At 54.2% G+C, this 14,190-nt stretch overlaps 1 protein-coding gene across 2 annotated transcripts in view; it reads right to left on the bottom strand.

Annotated features, from left to right (window-relative positions):
* The window catches only part of ABAT (4-aminobutyrate aminotransferase), an 88,059-nt gene that overhangs the window by 7,681 nt on the left and 66,188 nt on the right, over window positions 1-14,190 (bottom strand). For both annotated transcript variants that reach the window (XM_032392148.1, XM_032392149.1), the window contains exons 6-13: window positions 13,412-13,461; window positions 7,136-7,216; window positions 6,323-6,415; window positions 5,758-5,820; window positions 3,613-3,676; window positions 2,997-3,145; window positions 1,687-1,824; window positions 733-900 (exon numbers count right to left, since the gene is read on the bottom strand). In XM_032392148.1, coding sequence (XP_032248039.1) covers window positions 733-900; window positions 1,687-1,824; window positions 2,997-3,145; window positions 3,613-3,676; window positions 5,758-5,820; window positions 6,323-6,415; window positions 7,136-7,216; window positions 13,412-13,461 — 806 coding nt within the window. The remainder of the gene's footprint in view (window positions 1-732; window positions 901-1,686; window positions 1,825-2,996; window positions 3,146-3,612; window positions 3,677-5,757; window positions 5,821-6,322; window positions 6,416-7,135; window positions 7,217-13,411; window positions 13,462-14,190) is intronic.

The following is a 14,190-nucleotide window of genomic DNA, read 5'->3' as shown; positions in this document are numbered from 1 at the left end:
ACCAGATCTTAGTCAAAGTATTAGAAATAGAAATGTGGGATTTCTGGGAAGGCTGCTTTATAAAGACAAGAAGGGAGCCACTTTGTCCTTCCCTCCTTTTTCCTTCCTACTGTCTGGAATTGATATGTGATGGCTGGAGCTCCAGCAGTGATTTTGGATCATGAGGCAATCTTGAGGGTGGAAAGCATATACAGGAATGGTGGAAGAAAAGATCCCGGGCCCCTGATAACTGTGTGTGTGTATGTGTGTGTATGAGAACCGCTCTGTAAATCTCGAAGTACAGTGTAGTGGTTTAGAGCATGGGCTCCTCATTTGAATCCTGGCTTTGTCACTTAACAGGCTGTGTGACCTTGGACAACTTACTTAAAACCCCTCCGTGCCTGATTCTTCATTGGTAAAATGGGAGAGAAAAATAACACCTACTTGGTTAGGTTGTTATAAGGATTAAAAGGACATGAGAAGTACTTAGAACTGGGCCAGGCACAGAGCCGATGCTCAGTTCACAGCAGCAGCTCTTAACAACATTATCGTATGGGCACACGGAAATCAGGAGCCTGACAGTGGGCTGTGAGGAAGTTGCCCTGAACAGATCTGGGTGATCATAACCACTGGCTCATTATATTGGTAAGAGGTGGGTGTCAGGGGCCCTATGTGACCTGGTGGGGGTCCACTCAGCTCTGGGTTTGGAGAAAGGAGTGGTGGTGAGCCAGGAGAGGGCGGGCGGCTACTCACAGCATTGGGCCTGAACTCCTCTTTGTGGAAGAAGCCCCCGGTCATCATCTTCTTGCTGAAGGTCATCACGTCCGCGGGGTCGGCCAAGCCCCAGTGCTCGTGGGCCCAGAACTTGCCGGTGCAGCCCCCTCCTGTCTGGACCTCGTCCACCAAGAAGGCACAGCCATGCTGGCCGAGAAGGGAGAGAAGGAGCAAATCAACACCCACCACTGTCGACCAGCATCCAGCCAGAGATGCACGGCCTTCTGGTCTGTGAATCAGGCCCCTGCTCCTGGGCCTTGCACAGCAGCTCCATCAGAGTTGGACCTGAATCTGTCCTCAGACTGCTGAGCTGGAACAGGACCGTAACATCGAGTATGCCCTGAACCCATGCACAGCGACGTTGCATTTGGCTTCAGGCCCCGAGCAAGTGAGCGGACTCCCTCTGCGGGCCGGCAGTCCCAGCAGAGAGGCCCAGACCTGCCCCCCAGGCTCCAGCTGTCCTGTCTGCCAGTTCGACTCACCACCCTGACTGCTAGTTACTGAGTATTTGTGTTTAGAGCAGCTCCTGTCTCACTGGTTGGATGTGCCAGTTGCACGTGCACGAGATATTAAAGTAAACACGTGATACTAGCCTAGAGTCTGCTCATTTTGCATCTCTTGAGTGTGGACCACACTGGGCTGAAAGATGAGGTGGGGTCTGTAGAGAGAAAAGGAGGCGGCTGAGGCCTTCCCAGGCGTCCCTGGATTGGGAAAGTCCCTGACTAACATGGCAGGGTGGAGGCTGGTTCTGCAGTGAGATTTGAGGGAGAAACTCCCGACCTTGCCCCTGCCTCCAACACCTCTATCTGTGAGGCCACCGGGCAGCCTCTGACCATCTGGACACGTGCAAGGACCCCAGAGCTGACCCTTTGCTCCGGAAAACCAGCTGGAGAGGGTCCATGGCCCCGGCCAGCCCCAGCCCCATGCACTGACCTTCCTGGAGATGTCTCTCAGCTTCCGGAAGAAGTCGTCAGACGCGTGGTTGTCTCCACCCTCAGACTGGATGGGCTCCACGATGATCCCGGCCACCGTCTTCTTCTTTTTCCGATATTTCACAATCAGATCCTCCACCTGCATTCCCGGGGGCAAGTAACAGTGGTTGGCGGAAGCCTTAGTAGGGCAGCGTCCACGGCTGGGCAGGTGGTCCCCCCCCACCCCAAAGTGATGCCAGAACATGTGTTCATGTGCACTTCTGGTGAAGACTGTGGCATCCGTTTGGAGCCGCTTGTGTGGGTGGGAATGTGTCCTACTTGGGTCGGTGCTAGCACCTGCGGGGGAGAAAGTAAGGACTCGGGCCACAGAGGGACTGAATGAGACCACCCACAGAGGGACTGAATGAGACCACCCAGATAGGGTCTGGCGTATGGGAAGCAGTTGCTGCCGTCACCTCAAGTACATACTATCACTACTGTATCGTTAGTGTGATATTATTACTGGTAGAAGAGTCCTTTCTGTGCAGAATCTCAGATGTATATTTGTTTAAAAAAACGGTGATTTCTAGAAAAACTTCCATTACATATGTAGCTAAATATTTCCCATTACATATGTAGCTAAATATTTCTATTGGACGGGGCTGTACTGGACTCCATTCTCGTCTCTTTTCTTTGCCACTAAGTACCCAGCACCTGGCACCTTGTTCACACGCAGTCCATGTTAATTATTAACTGATCAAAAAGGATGACATGTCTAAGAGGCAAACCAGCCTCAAACCAGCCTCATTGGAGCTCAGGTTCCAAGCCTGAAGAAGTTTCCAGTGTCTTTTCCCCAGCAAAGACTCCTTCCAGAGTCTAACATGGAAGCCCAGTATGTGGAACAGATCGAAGGAGGGCTGCTGGGTGTGGCGGAGGCGCGGCAACAGGGGGCTGCCCATCCTCAGTCCCTCCCCTGCCCCCGCTGCAACCCCAGAGCAGCCCTAGGACTTGGGAGAAGGCTGAAAAGTGGTGGACGACAGGGTCCTAGGTGTCCACTTTTTCTATGGGCTGCCCCATATTCTCATAAAGTCCCTCTTGTTCTGGAGTCAGCGAAGCTTGCCCCCAAAGAAACTTAAGAGATACAGAAATCAGAACCAGAAATGGGGTGATGGATGCCAGGAGGCAAAATCAAGGTGTCCGTTACTTTTCCTGGTGCAGAACATGTGGGACACGAGGCCTCTCTGTCCCTACGTCCCTCCCAGGGACCACCACGCAGGTCCCAGACAAACTCTGCTCCTCTCCCCCCGGGGTAAGGAGACGGAGCAGTGTTACCTCTTCCAGACAGCGGGCTTCTTCCTGCTGGTTCTCTTTCACAAACTCTTCCAGAGGGTATTTTAGCCGTGGGAACGGTGCAATGGGCCAGTCGAAGGAAGGGATGTCGATCTTGTGGATAGCTTTGGAGTGCGTGGTCGCTAAGCATCCTAGGCCAGCAAAACAGAAGGCGGTTGGGCTTGGGGAAGTAGGAGGAACAGTCTTTGAGAAGGAGATCAAGGGCAGTTCAGGCCACGTCTCCCAACGCCCAGGGAGGCCTGCCGCCTGGAGTTCCTGACACCCTGATGCTGAAGCAGCACCTGTGCGCGTGTGCGTCACGTGCACGCACCCTGCTTTCTGGTTCATCGCGGACTGAGCAGATTTCGAAGGCACGGAGCCGGGGTTTGAATGCTGCCTGTGCCCCTGGCGACCCTTGGCATGTTCCTTCCTTGCCGAGCCTCGACTTCCACGTCTGCAAAGTGGGAATAACAACCCCCCTCTGCAGAGGACAGTGTGGAGTCAGTGAGACACTACGTGTGAAAACGGCCAAGGTGGGACCTAAGGTGACCATCACTGCGGTTGCCACTGTTACTCGTACTCTAACTGCTCCCGGGGGATCACACCGGTCCCTCCTTACCCATGGTCCTCCCGTGGAACGCGCCCATGAAGGAGAGGATGCTGTACTCGGGGCAGCCGGGGGCCTAGGACCAAGAAACAGTGGTGGTCAGTCACAGTCGTAGGGCTGGGGGACTGTACTGCTGACCCCGCGCACCTAGAGGAACACACACGTCTATCAGAAGAACCCGAGTCCCTTCTCAGGACCAAGTGACAGACCGAGTCCTAAGGTCTGCATCCAGCCCACAGACATTCTGTTTTGCCCTTAAAGTAAGAATGAGATTTAATGGAAGTATCTAAACTTCTGGCTTCTCACAAGTTCTGCATCATCTGGGCCCATTTTCCTCCTGTGGCCACAGCAGGTGGCCAAGCCTAAAGGCTGGACGAGAGCTCGCTGAGCTAGGGCCCAATACCTGCCTTAGGCCTTGATGTCACCTGCTGGTCTGCTATGGCTTTTGAGTTTGGAACTCCTCCTGCGGCCAGACTGCCCTGGCTTCCACTGCCCTGGTGGGCCAGGGGTCTCCCGGGACACGAGGCTGGACTGGGCATCTCACCGGAAATGCCCCAGGCCTTTGGAAGGGGTCTGTGGGGCTGGGGCAGGAGTGGCACCCTCTTCCTCTAGAGGCTGCCCCAGGCTCAGGAGGGAGCAGGAACTCCCATGTGGATAGCACAGCGGCCTTGTTTCCTGAGCCCCCACTGGGCCAGACCCATTTCCAGCTGCTTCATGCAGACGACTGGGGACCCAGAGATGCTGGGAGGCTCACATCGTGTTTCCTCAGGCTGGTTGATCTCCCCCAGGTCCCTGAGAGCCCCAGGGAAAAGCACCAACCCCCCTCTCATCCCCTCCAAGCAAACTCTGGAATACCCTCCTGTCACTTTCCTTGTTTGCCCCCTGATGCAGCCATGACATGTGAGCAATGGGATCTACAAATGTTGATGGAACAGGATGTCCATGGGGATCAGGTGAGAAGGAGGGAGGGCACGATCCACTGTTTTTAAAGATGGCCAGAAGGAAGAAGAGAATGCTTAAGTTTATGTAGGTTTGTATGAACACACAGAAAGGGGTGGATTAGGAAAAAAAAAAAATTTAAGGAAGCATGAAAAGAAATTAAAAGCAATCTTACCACCCAGAGGCAACCCACTGTAAACATATTAGCAGGACTTCTTCCAGTAATCTCCTGTGTATTTATTTACATGGTTGACAGCACAGTGTCCATGCAATTAACATTCCACTGTTTTCACTAAATTACAGCACGCATGTCTCCAGGCCAAGAGAAAACCTTTGTGACTGTTTTTGCAGAATCTTGTGGATGTATGCAGGGGGTCGTTGAGTTCAGTGGCTCTTGATTTTTTTTTTTTTTTTTTTAATAGCAGACACTTCTGTCTCAATCACTGAATGGGGGAGGACAGGCCTGCTCTGGTTGAAGCTGGTTGGGGAGCTTGAGATCTACCCACCTGGTTCTTCCTGTGCCCCCACCCCCACCCCTCACCTCCGACACTGGCCTCCTTGGTGTCTCTGTGGACGAAGCCCTACACTTCATTCCCCTGTCCCCGTTACTGGATATATAGCTGGTTCCCAATTTTTCCTGGTTATCAAGACTATAAGCACCAATGGGCTGAACACCCTTGTACGTTCCTTTGTGCTGACATTTTGGATGATTCTGTAGAGTATATTAAAGGCTCCTCAGACAGTCAAATTCAGGCAGCTGTCCTGGGAAACTGATGAGTGCTGGTCAGGAAGGGCTCCACTCAGCCTTGATGCCAGGGGAACGGACCAGGGAGTAGGAATGCTTGGGAACCCCTCGGTAGGGACATGATGTCTGTGTCCCTCCCAAATATCCATGTGGAAGCCCTCATTCCCAATGTGATGGTGTTTGGAGGAAGGGCCTCTGGGAGGTGATCAGGGTTGGATGAGATCATAGGGTGGGGCCCTGGTGATGAGGTTGGTGCCCTTAGAGGAAGAGACCCCAGAGTGCCTGGCCCAGGGAACAGAATTGACCTTGACCTTGGACTCCAGCCTCCCCAGCTGTGGGAAAATACATCTGTTGTGTAAGCCGCCCAGTCTGTGTGTGGAATTCTGTTACGGGTGCCGAGCTGCATGAGACACCTCCTCCCTGATAGGGCCAGGGTCTGTGAGGGGCCGGGGCAGAGGGCCTGCTGCGCTTACCTGGTTGATCATGCACGTCTCTAGCTCCTCTTTGGAGAAACCCGTTTGACCCCTTTCCTTGTTCTGACAAAACAGAACAGACAAAATCTCAGAGACTCTCCAGGGAAGGAGGGGCTTCCACGTTGCACTCAGACCCATGTTCAGTTCGGGTCCCTAGTGAGTGCTTTCTCCAGGCTATTCACATACACCAACCGGTCTGAGTATGTACTAATGCATGTGATTGTTCATTGTGCTTGCAACAACTTAAGGAGAGGAATACAGAGGTGCATTATTGTTCTGTCAGCAACAACAAGAGCTGCTGAGATAGTGTATATGATGCCAAGGAAAACCAGTGTAATGAAATTGGGTTACTCGGGTCTTCCCACTCCCGCCGTGGGAGGCTTGGGAAGCCCTGTCCAGGTAGTGGCCCTCTCTGGATTTTAACCGTGGTGACTGATGTTCAGTACTCTGGCCAGGGGGGATGTGCAGCTGGCCAGGGGGCGAGTGTGTGGCTGGGGGCTGGGGAGGCTGTGTGTGTGTGTGCGCTCATGTGCGCACAAGCACGTGCTCATGCCCCAAACCTCACCCGGTACCACATGAAGATTGTCTTAAAGGCATTTTCATTCGAGCAGGAGCCGCAGGACATGGTGATGAGCTGGGACATCCCTTTGGGAGCCACCTGCAGGGAGAGAAACAGCTGTGGCCTCGGCTCCATCTTGACTTCCACATGGCCCTAGATGGTGCTGAGCCTCCACAGGGGCCCACCCTGGGCACTGGGGGCTGTGGGGCCCAGGAAGGTCCCGAGAGAGGGATCCAGGAAGGTCCTGAGAGCAGAAGGACTGGGAGGGATCCAGGAAGGTCCCGAGGGAGGGATCCAGGAAGGTCCAGGGAGCAGGACTGGGAGAACGGACTTGGGCTCTTCCAGGGTGTGGTGGAGAAGCCCAGGAAGGCCCCGAGGCTGGAGGGCAGGGAAGAAAAAACCACAAAGAAAAGCCCAGACTGTCCTGCCAGGGGCACCCGCCATCCCCTGAGATGCCCACATTTTATAGGTGGGAAGCTGAGGTTCAGAATGACTTTAATTGTAACCACTAAAACCAAAATGTCAGGGAGGGGTGAATAACATGCAAAGCTCCGATCATGCAACAAATAGTTTCCCCTGGTTCCTTTTCATGTGCACAAGGAATCCCTTCTTTTCTTCAAAAGGAAAATTAAAAATGCTCTTCATGAAAGAAACAGCACAAGAGCAAGACTGAAGTAGACATACCCCATCCTTAAACGTGTGGCTCTTAGTCCTTTCCTCCCGTGGCTGGCACCCCCTCCAAGAGATGGAACTGCCTCCCAGCGGGGCTGGAGGGTAGAGGTGGGTCCCAGCAGGGGTGGGCTGTTCCTGAGAACTCACCGAGAGCAAGGACTCCCTGAGCTTCTCCACGAAGTTCTCCGGAGGAAGGATTCCGAGGGCAGGTCTGTTGATGAACATGCTCTGCAAAAAGGCAGGAGACCGACAGTGACTTCTCAGCCCTGACCCCGCTCCCCGCCGACCAAAGACCAACTGAGAGCATTTCACAGCAAGTGTGTTCAGATAGGCTGACTTCCCCGCACTTTCAGAGAAATCCACTAGGATTGCTCTAGGTGTAAAAAAGTACCGTCGTATTTCCTGGTTGTGATATTGCACTGCAGTTCTAGAAGATGGTACCGTTGGGGGAAGCCAGGAGAAGGTACACTGTGTACTATTTTTTACTAACTTCCTGCAATTTTATAATTATATTTTTATAATTAAACTATAATTATGATTTTTAAAACCACCCAGCATAGTGGCTAAAAAACAGAGTGGACACTAGCAAGTACTGGGCGAGGGTGCAGAGCCACTAGGACCCTCGTTCACGGCTGGTGAGAACGAAGACTGGTACAGTCACTTTGGGAAGCGGCGTGGCCATTTCTCACAATGTTGAACACACATACACCCTGTCAATGGGCAATTCCTCTCCTAGATATTTACCTAAGGGAAATGAAAGCACACGTCCACACAAGGACGTGAGTGTATGTGAATGTGTTCGGTGGCTTTTATTTTTATTTGCCAAAACCTGGCAACGACTCACACGTCCCTCCACCGGGGGAAGGGTAAGTGAAGTGATACCTGCATGCCACGGAAAACCACTCAGCAATAGAAGGAACCATCTACCGACACACGCGCTAACATGAAGGGACACGGAAGAATCTCAAAGTCACGATGCTGAGCGAAAGAACCCAGAATCAGAGAGGTACGCACTGCATGGTCCCCTTCATAGGACATTCTGGAAAAGGCAAAACTAGAGGGACACACAGCAGTGCACGGTTGCCAGGGGCTGGGGTGGGACGGACTACACATGGGCTGGGGGAATGTCTGGGTGCTGAATTGTGCTGTGTCTGGATTTTTAAATTCTCTTAAAACAACCTCTGGCCTAAGGAACAGTCCCACACTCAGGGAGCCGCCTTCTTGAAGAAAACCAGCCCCTCCCTGCCTGATGGCTTCAAAACACAGGCGTGCTCCTAGCTGCTGAAGTGACAGGATTGGAGGCACACGCCCGGCCAAGGGTCCCAAATCTCCCCAAAGGCTGGTCTGCAGAGACTTGCTTTAGAGTGAGGATAAAGGAGAACATCTAATTCTGGAAAGACGCCGACCACGGGAGGAATCTCGTCCACGCGGGGTGAGGCTGTGTGCTCAGATGGAATAAGACTAGAGCCCTCTCCCCCTGGAGGTCCAGAGTGCCCCAGGCCCGGGTCGGGAAGGGCCCAGGGAGGGTCTACACAATGGGTAAACAACGAGGTTGCCAGGAGGTGGATTTGGGTTTTAAGAAGTGATTGGGCCAAGTGTAATGTGGCATCCCGGACTAGATCCTGGAAGCAAAAAACAGACATTGGGGAAAGCGGGGGAATCTGAACGAGGTCTGCACTCCATAACGTGCCCGTGTTAATTCCTTAGTTTTGACACGGCGCTGTGGGGAGGGAGGTGTTGGCAGTGGGCGAACTTGGTGAAAGGCAGGTGGGAACTGTCTCCACCTCATCGGTACATCTGAAGCTAGTCTGCAGTTGCATCACGTAGTTAAAAGCAGGGGGAATGACTGGGCCTGGGGACTGCTCTGGTTCCTCTCTCATCAGTGCCATAATCTCAGCGCAAATCCAAATAGCGCCATCGCTGCAGACGGAGGCCTCCTGGTGGCTTTGGAATTCGGCTTGGACTGCTAGATTCATACTCTGTTATTTTTTCTGCTTTGTGACCACCTGGGTGAGTCTAGGGTAAGTAGCTGGGGACATTAACCCTCCTTACTGTAGTGCTGGGAAAACTGAGGACCAGAGAGGTCAAGCAACCTGCCGCAAGTCACACAGACCGGGAGGGGCAGAAGCATGACTCCAATCAGGCTTGCCGACTTCAGATTCCATCCTTTGCCAGACACTGCAGGCAGCCTCCACCCAAAAATGTTAATGCAGGATACGAGTTTGCATGGTGCAACCCAGAGACGTTGGCTGGCTTGTAGGGGCATTTCCTTTTAGCTCTGAGCTGTTGGTGGGGCTCCCAAGAAATCAAGCACATCGTGAGATCAGGGTTGGGGGAGCGCCATCGCTGGTGGGGGGGAGCAGCTCACGGAGGGGATGGCCATGCTGGCTGGCAGGTTGACTGCCTATCTGGGACCAGGGAGGATGTGGGGGTGGTGTTCTTGTTCAACAAAGCATGACATTAAGAACAGAAAATTATCTGGGACATTGGGTAGCAGAATCAAATGAGGACAGGTTTCTAGAACCCTTGCTGTCAGACTCAGCACTCGTAAAGTGCAGTGTGAAAAGAATGGGCTTGGGTTTAAGTGGCTGTGCAACCTGGGGCACAGGCTAAACCTCTCTGGTCTTCAGAGTCCTTATCCGCCCAAATGGGGACTCCTCCCTTGGTGCCTGTAAGGGGCTGGTGAGAGGGCCGAGCATGCGATGGGGCAGCAGCTCAGTCGAGCCGAGCAGTCACGCAGGGGGACAGGCCTGGGGGTCACGGTGGAGGCACGTGTCTGAGCTGAGCAACTCAGCGCTCCCAGGTGTCGCGGACGCGAGATGACTCTGCACTGACCAAGCTACAAATGGTGGGCGGTGTCATGAGTGGCCCTGGTGACGTAAGAAACTGGAACTGGAACCCAGAAAGTGGATCCAGGGGCCACGGCTTCGTTTTCTGCAGCCACATGAAGTAATGACGTTGGAGTTTAAGGGTGATGTGGTTGGGGTACAAAAGGGTTGACTGGCCCCTTCGTAGGACTTCAACCACCTGGCAGGAACCGGCCCTTGATGGAAGACCCGGCATGTCAGCCTGTGGTCCTCCAGCTGGTGGCCCAGGTGCCCCCGCCCTACTGAGCTGATGGCAGCTACCGCTTCTCTAAGACTGCTGGGGGCTCCTTTCACTTGGCCGACCCCAGACTTCTGCAGGACAACAGCGTCAGCACAGACTGAGGTCCAGACTGACGCAGACTGGGACCTCACCAGCACCCAGAACAGTGCCCAGCACGCAGCAGGGATTCAATCAATAATTGACGATTGAACAAAAGTCAAGAAATAAGGCTAAAGAAGCAGGAGCCAGACCACCAAAGGCTTTGCATCTGAAGTGGGGGCACTGGGGTGCATCCCAGAGGCAGGGGGTACGGGAAAGAGTTCCACGCAAGGCGCAGCTCGGAGGAGGTGAGCATGGGCCTGCTGGGGTGGGGGCTGGTGGAGAGGAGCTGCTGGGGACGTGAAGGCCAGGGCTGGTCCCGACAGGGTGAGGGGTGAGAGGCAAGAAGTGGGCAGGAGGAAGGGAGGATGAAGCCGACTCTCCCAGGTTCCTGGCAGAGACAGGTGGGGGCAGGGCATCCCCTGAAATCACGTGTTTTCGGGGATGATTCTGCCTCCGGAGGCAGCTGACACCGCAAATGTGTGTGACATGTTTGTTGACACATTTTTTTCAGCACCAACTGCTGAGGCATCTGGGATCTGCACAACGTTTCGAAACAAAGCCAGGCTTTGAATGTAAACATCCCCGTGGAGCCTCCCAAACGGGCTCACCAGGCACCTTCAGGGGGCCACCCATTTCCACTCCAGCAGCCCCTGAACTTGGCAACAAGCAGGGGTGGACGTGTCCCGAAGCCCCTCCCTGCGGGGCACAGCCATCTCTGAGGGGGCACATGTGGTTCCTTCCTGTTACCTTCAACTCTGAGGGTAAAAAGGGATGGGACTTCAAGCCCGGGGAGTCGGTTCCCAATGCACCTACCCCCCGCCCCCCCGCCTTGACCTGGCTTAGATCTCTCTTGAGGAGTCACACTCACTGTGTCACTTAGTAGAATGAAAGCCCCGCAGCGACACTGGGTGTGGGTGAGGACGTGGAGCAACTGGAACTCCCACGCTGCTGTTGGAAGGGGGGGGCTGGCAGGAGCTGCGGCCGCCTGCGTGTGTGCATGGCCACACCAGTGGCGGCCAGCGGCAAGGCACGCATGGGGTCCCCAAAGCACACGTGCTCCAACATTCCCCAGCGGTCTTCGGGGGGGACGACCCAACGGTCCAGCGGCCGTGAACACACACGGGGGAAGGCTAGAAAGTCCTGGGCGCTGATGGTCTACGGCTACACATGAGGATGAATCCCTCAGACGGACTTCGAGGGAAACAAGCCAGGCACAATAAAGACGCACTGCACGACTCTGTGCACGTGGCTGGACAGAATGGAAGAAACGCACCTGTGCCGTTAGACCTAAGGGGACGGCATCCGGGCGGGGGCGTGCTGTGGGGACCAGGTGCAACTCATGCATTCTCATCAGGGGTGAGAAACCTCTTCCCCCAGGGATGTGGAAAGCACGGTCTACATGGTACACGTATAGCATATGGCAGAGGAGTATTATAGGCGCTACCTCGGCCTCCAAGCAGATGCCACACCCTCTTCCCATCCCATACCGGGAAGGCGTGACATGCTAAAAGGGACTTTGCAGAAGAGATTAAGGTTCTGGATCCGCTCAGATAGGGAGATTATTCTGGATTTTCCAGGTGGGCTGAGTGCAACCACGTGAGCCCTCTATGAAGAGCAGAAACAGTGGCGCCTGGGTGGCTCAGTCGTTAAGTGTCTGCCTTCGGCTCAGGTCATGATCCCAGGGTACTGGGATCGAGCCCCGCATCGCTCCGCAGGAAGCCTGCTTCTCCCTCTCCCACTTCCCTGCTTGTGTTCCCTCTCTCGCTGTGTCTCTGTCAAATAAATAAATAAAATCTTAAAAAAAAAAAAAAAGAAAGAGCAGAAACAGAAGGCAGGCAGAGAGAGGACTGGCCTGGCTACAGCTGGCTTGAGGACAGAGGGACCATAGGGAAACCACGAGAATAAGGTACAACGACCTGAATGAGCGCACAAGCAGATTCTGCCCCACAGCCTCCAGCTAAGAGCTGTGAGACCCTACGCAGAGGGCTCAGTTGAGCCCACCAGACTCCTGGCCCACGAAATCTGTGCCACAATACATGGGTGTTGTTGTAAGCTTCAAAACTGGTGGTAATTGGCCATGGCGGCAATAGGAAACGTGGTGGCATTAACAATGCACCACGACGGGAACAATTAGGAAAATAACGTCTAAAAAGGCTCCTTAAGGAAGTAATCATGAAAGCAGAGCTGAGAAACACCGGGTTATATGGGACGGTTCACTGAGCAGTGCGCTTGGGGGGGATGCGTGTCTCTGTGTGTGTTACGTTCAGTGTGACCGATCAACGGCTCCCTGACCCTCTCCCTCTGGGTGCTCATCTAGGGGGCGCCTCTACCGCCCCAGGGCCCATGCGGCAATGTCCGCAGGCAGGTTCGGGTCTCACAACTTAAGATGGGGATGCTCCTGGCGTTGAGTCTGGGAGGCCGGCAGTGCCCCTGAACGTCCTACGGTGCCCAGGACGGCTCCCCGGCAGAGAACCACCTCTCCGGCCATCACCGGTGCTGAGACTGACATCCGCCTGCATGGTCCCTAAGTCTGCACACTGTCAGGTCCCTGGCTCGGCTCTGGCCACCTGTCCTCTTTTGCTCCTCATCCTCGCAGCCGCTCTCCCTCCCACTCCCTTCTCCCTGCAGGGGTCCTGGAGGCACTTGCTTCTCCTTCAGTCACTTCCCTGGAAGACTTCCCTGACCCTCGGCCCACTCAATCCCTGACAAGCCCAGGCCCCATGGGTTTTATTCCCAGCATCTCCTCCAGCTGTGTGACCTTGGACAAATACTTAACCTCTCTGTGCCTCAGTGTCCTCATCGTAGGATGGGGATGACAATGGGCCCTGCCTCACTTGTCATCCTGTAGGACTTGTCAACACTGTAGCTGTGAAGTGCTGAACGCAAAGACTATACTTTCAGGGATCATTTCTATAGTTTGTGAAGTGCTGAACGCAGTGTTTGGCACACATTTCACTCTCGATAAATGTCGACCACTATTGCCACCATCATTGTTTCATGCCGACACAGTACTGTTTGCCTCATTCTGTAGCTCGTGATACGGACGCAATCCAATGCTTTTGTGGAAGCGTGGCTCTGTGGTTTTGCTCACCAAGGCATTCCAAGTTCCTAGCGTATAGTATGTGCTCCATAAATATTTGTGGAATGAATGAATGAATGAATGAATGGGCTATTTCCAAAGGCTACCCAATGATCCTCTGGATCGCCATGAACACCGCATAACTGGGGACTCACCGCGTTTTGAGGCTGTTGGATCAGCTTCAGGAGAGCAGGGTGGCTGTAGCCTGGGAAGAGAGGGCACGGTTAGAGTCCTGGTTAGAGGCCCGCATGGCGCCCAGGGTCCCTTCGCCCCTCCCCCACGGGTGCACCCCACCTTCCCTTCCAACCCTGCCACTCCCTTCATAAGGGACCTTGTTATCCTTTGCAGACAAGATCCATTCCTGGGGCCCTCCAAGACCTCTGGACTCAGGATCACTTGGGCTGCTGCCAGAGATCTTCCCAAATTCTCTAGCTGATCCTGAGGCCCAGGTATGAGCCCTACTGGGCTAGACACACAGACGAGGCAGTGAATGCAAGGTTAAGGCCCACTTCAGGACCAGGGCTGCAAGTGGTCCCCTAAGCCAGTGTGACAAATTGCAGACGTGGCCCTCACCTTCCTCCCCAGGGCCACTGCTCGGGTCAAATCGTAATAGACATCTGCTCAGGAACTGAGCGAGTGAATGGTGCAGCCTGCAACCCATGACCTGCACTCCCCCACTTCGCACATTTGCTGCTTTCCAGAGTCCCGCTGCATCGACTGTCCAGACTGAGTCTGAGGTTGCACGACAGGGCTTGGGACACCCTTTGACTCTGCAACTGGTCTTCTACAAATTCGCCCTACACACCCGTAAAATGAGCAATGTGCTCTGGTATCTCCAGGCTTGAAGGCAACCCGACACCCACCGGGGGCCGTACTGAACAGAAAGCCCTCTGCGCACAGCGCATGCTCAGTCAGGGGAGTCCTTTATCGTAGA

Source organism: Phoca vitulina, unplaced genomic scaffold, assembly GCF_004348235.1.
Source record: "Phoca vitulina isolate PV1807 unplaced genomic scaffold, GSC_HSeal_1.0 scaffold66, whole genome shotgun sequence".
NCBI classification, from domain to species: domain Eukaryota; kingdom Metazoa; phylum Chordata; class Mammalia; order Carnivora; family Phocidae; genus Phoca; species Phoca vitulina.
This window is presented reverse-complemented; position numbering and strand designations above follow the sequence as displayed.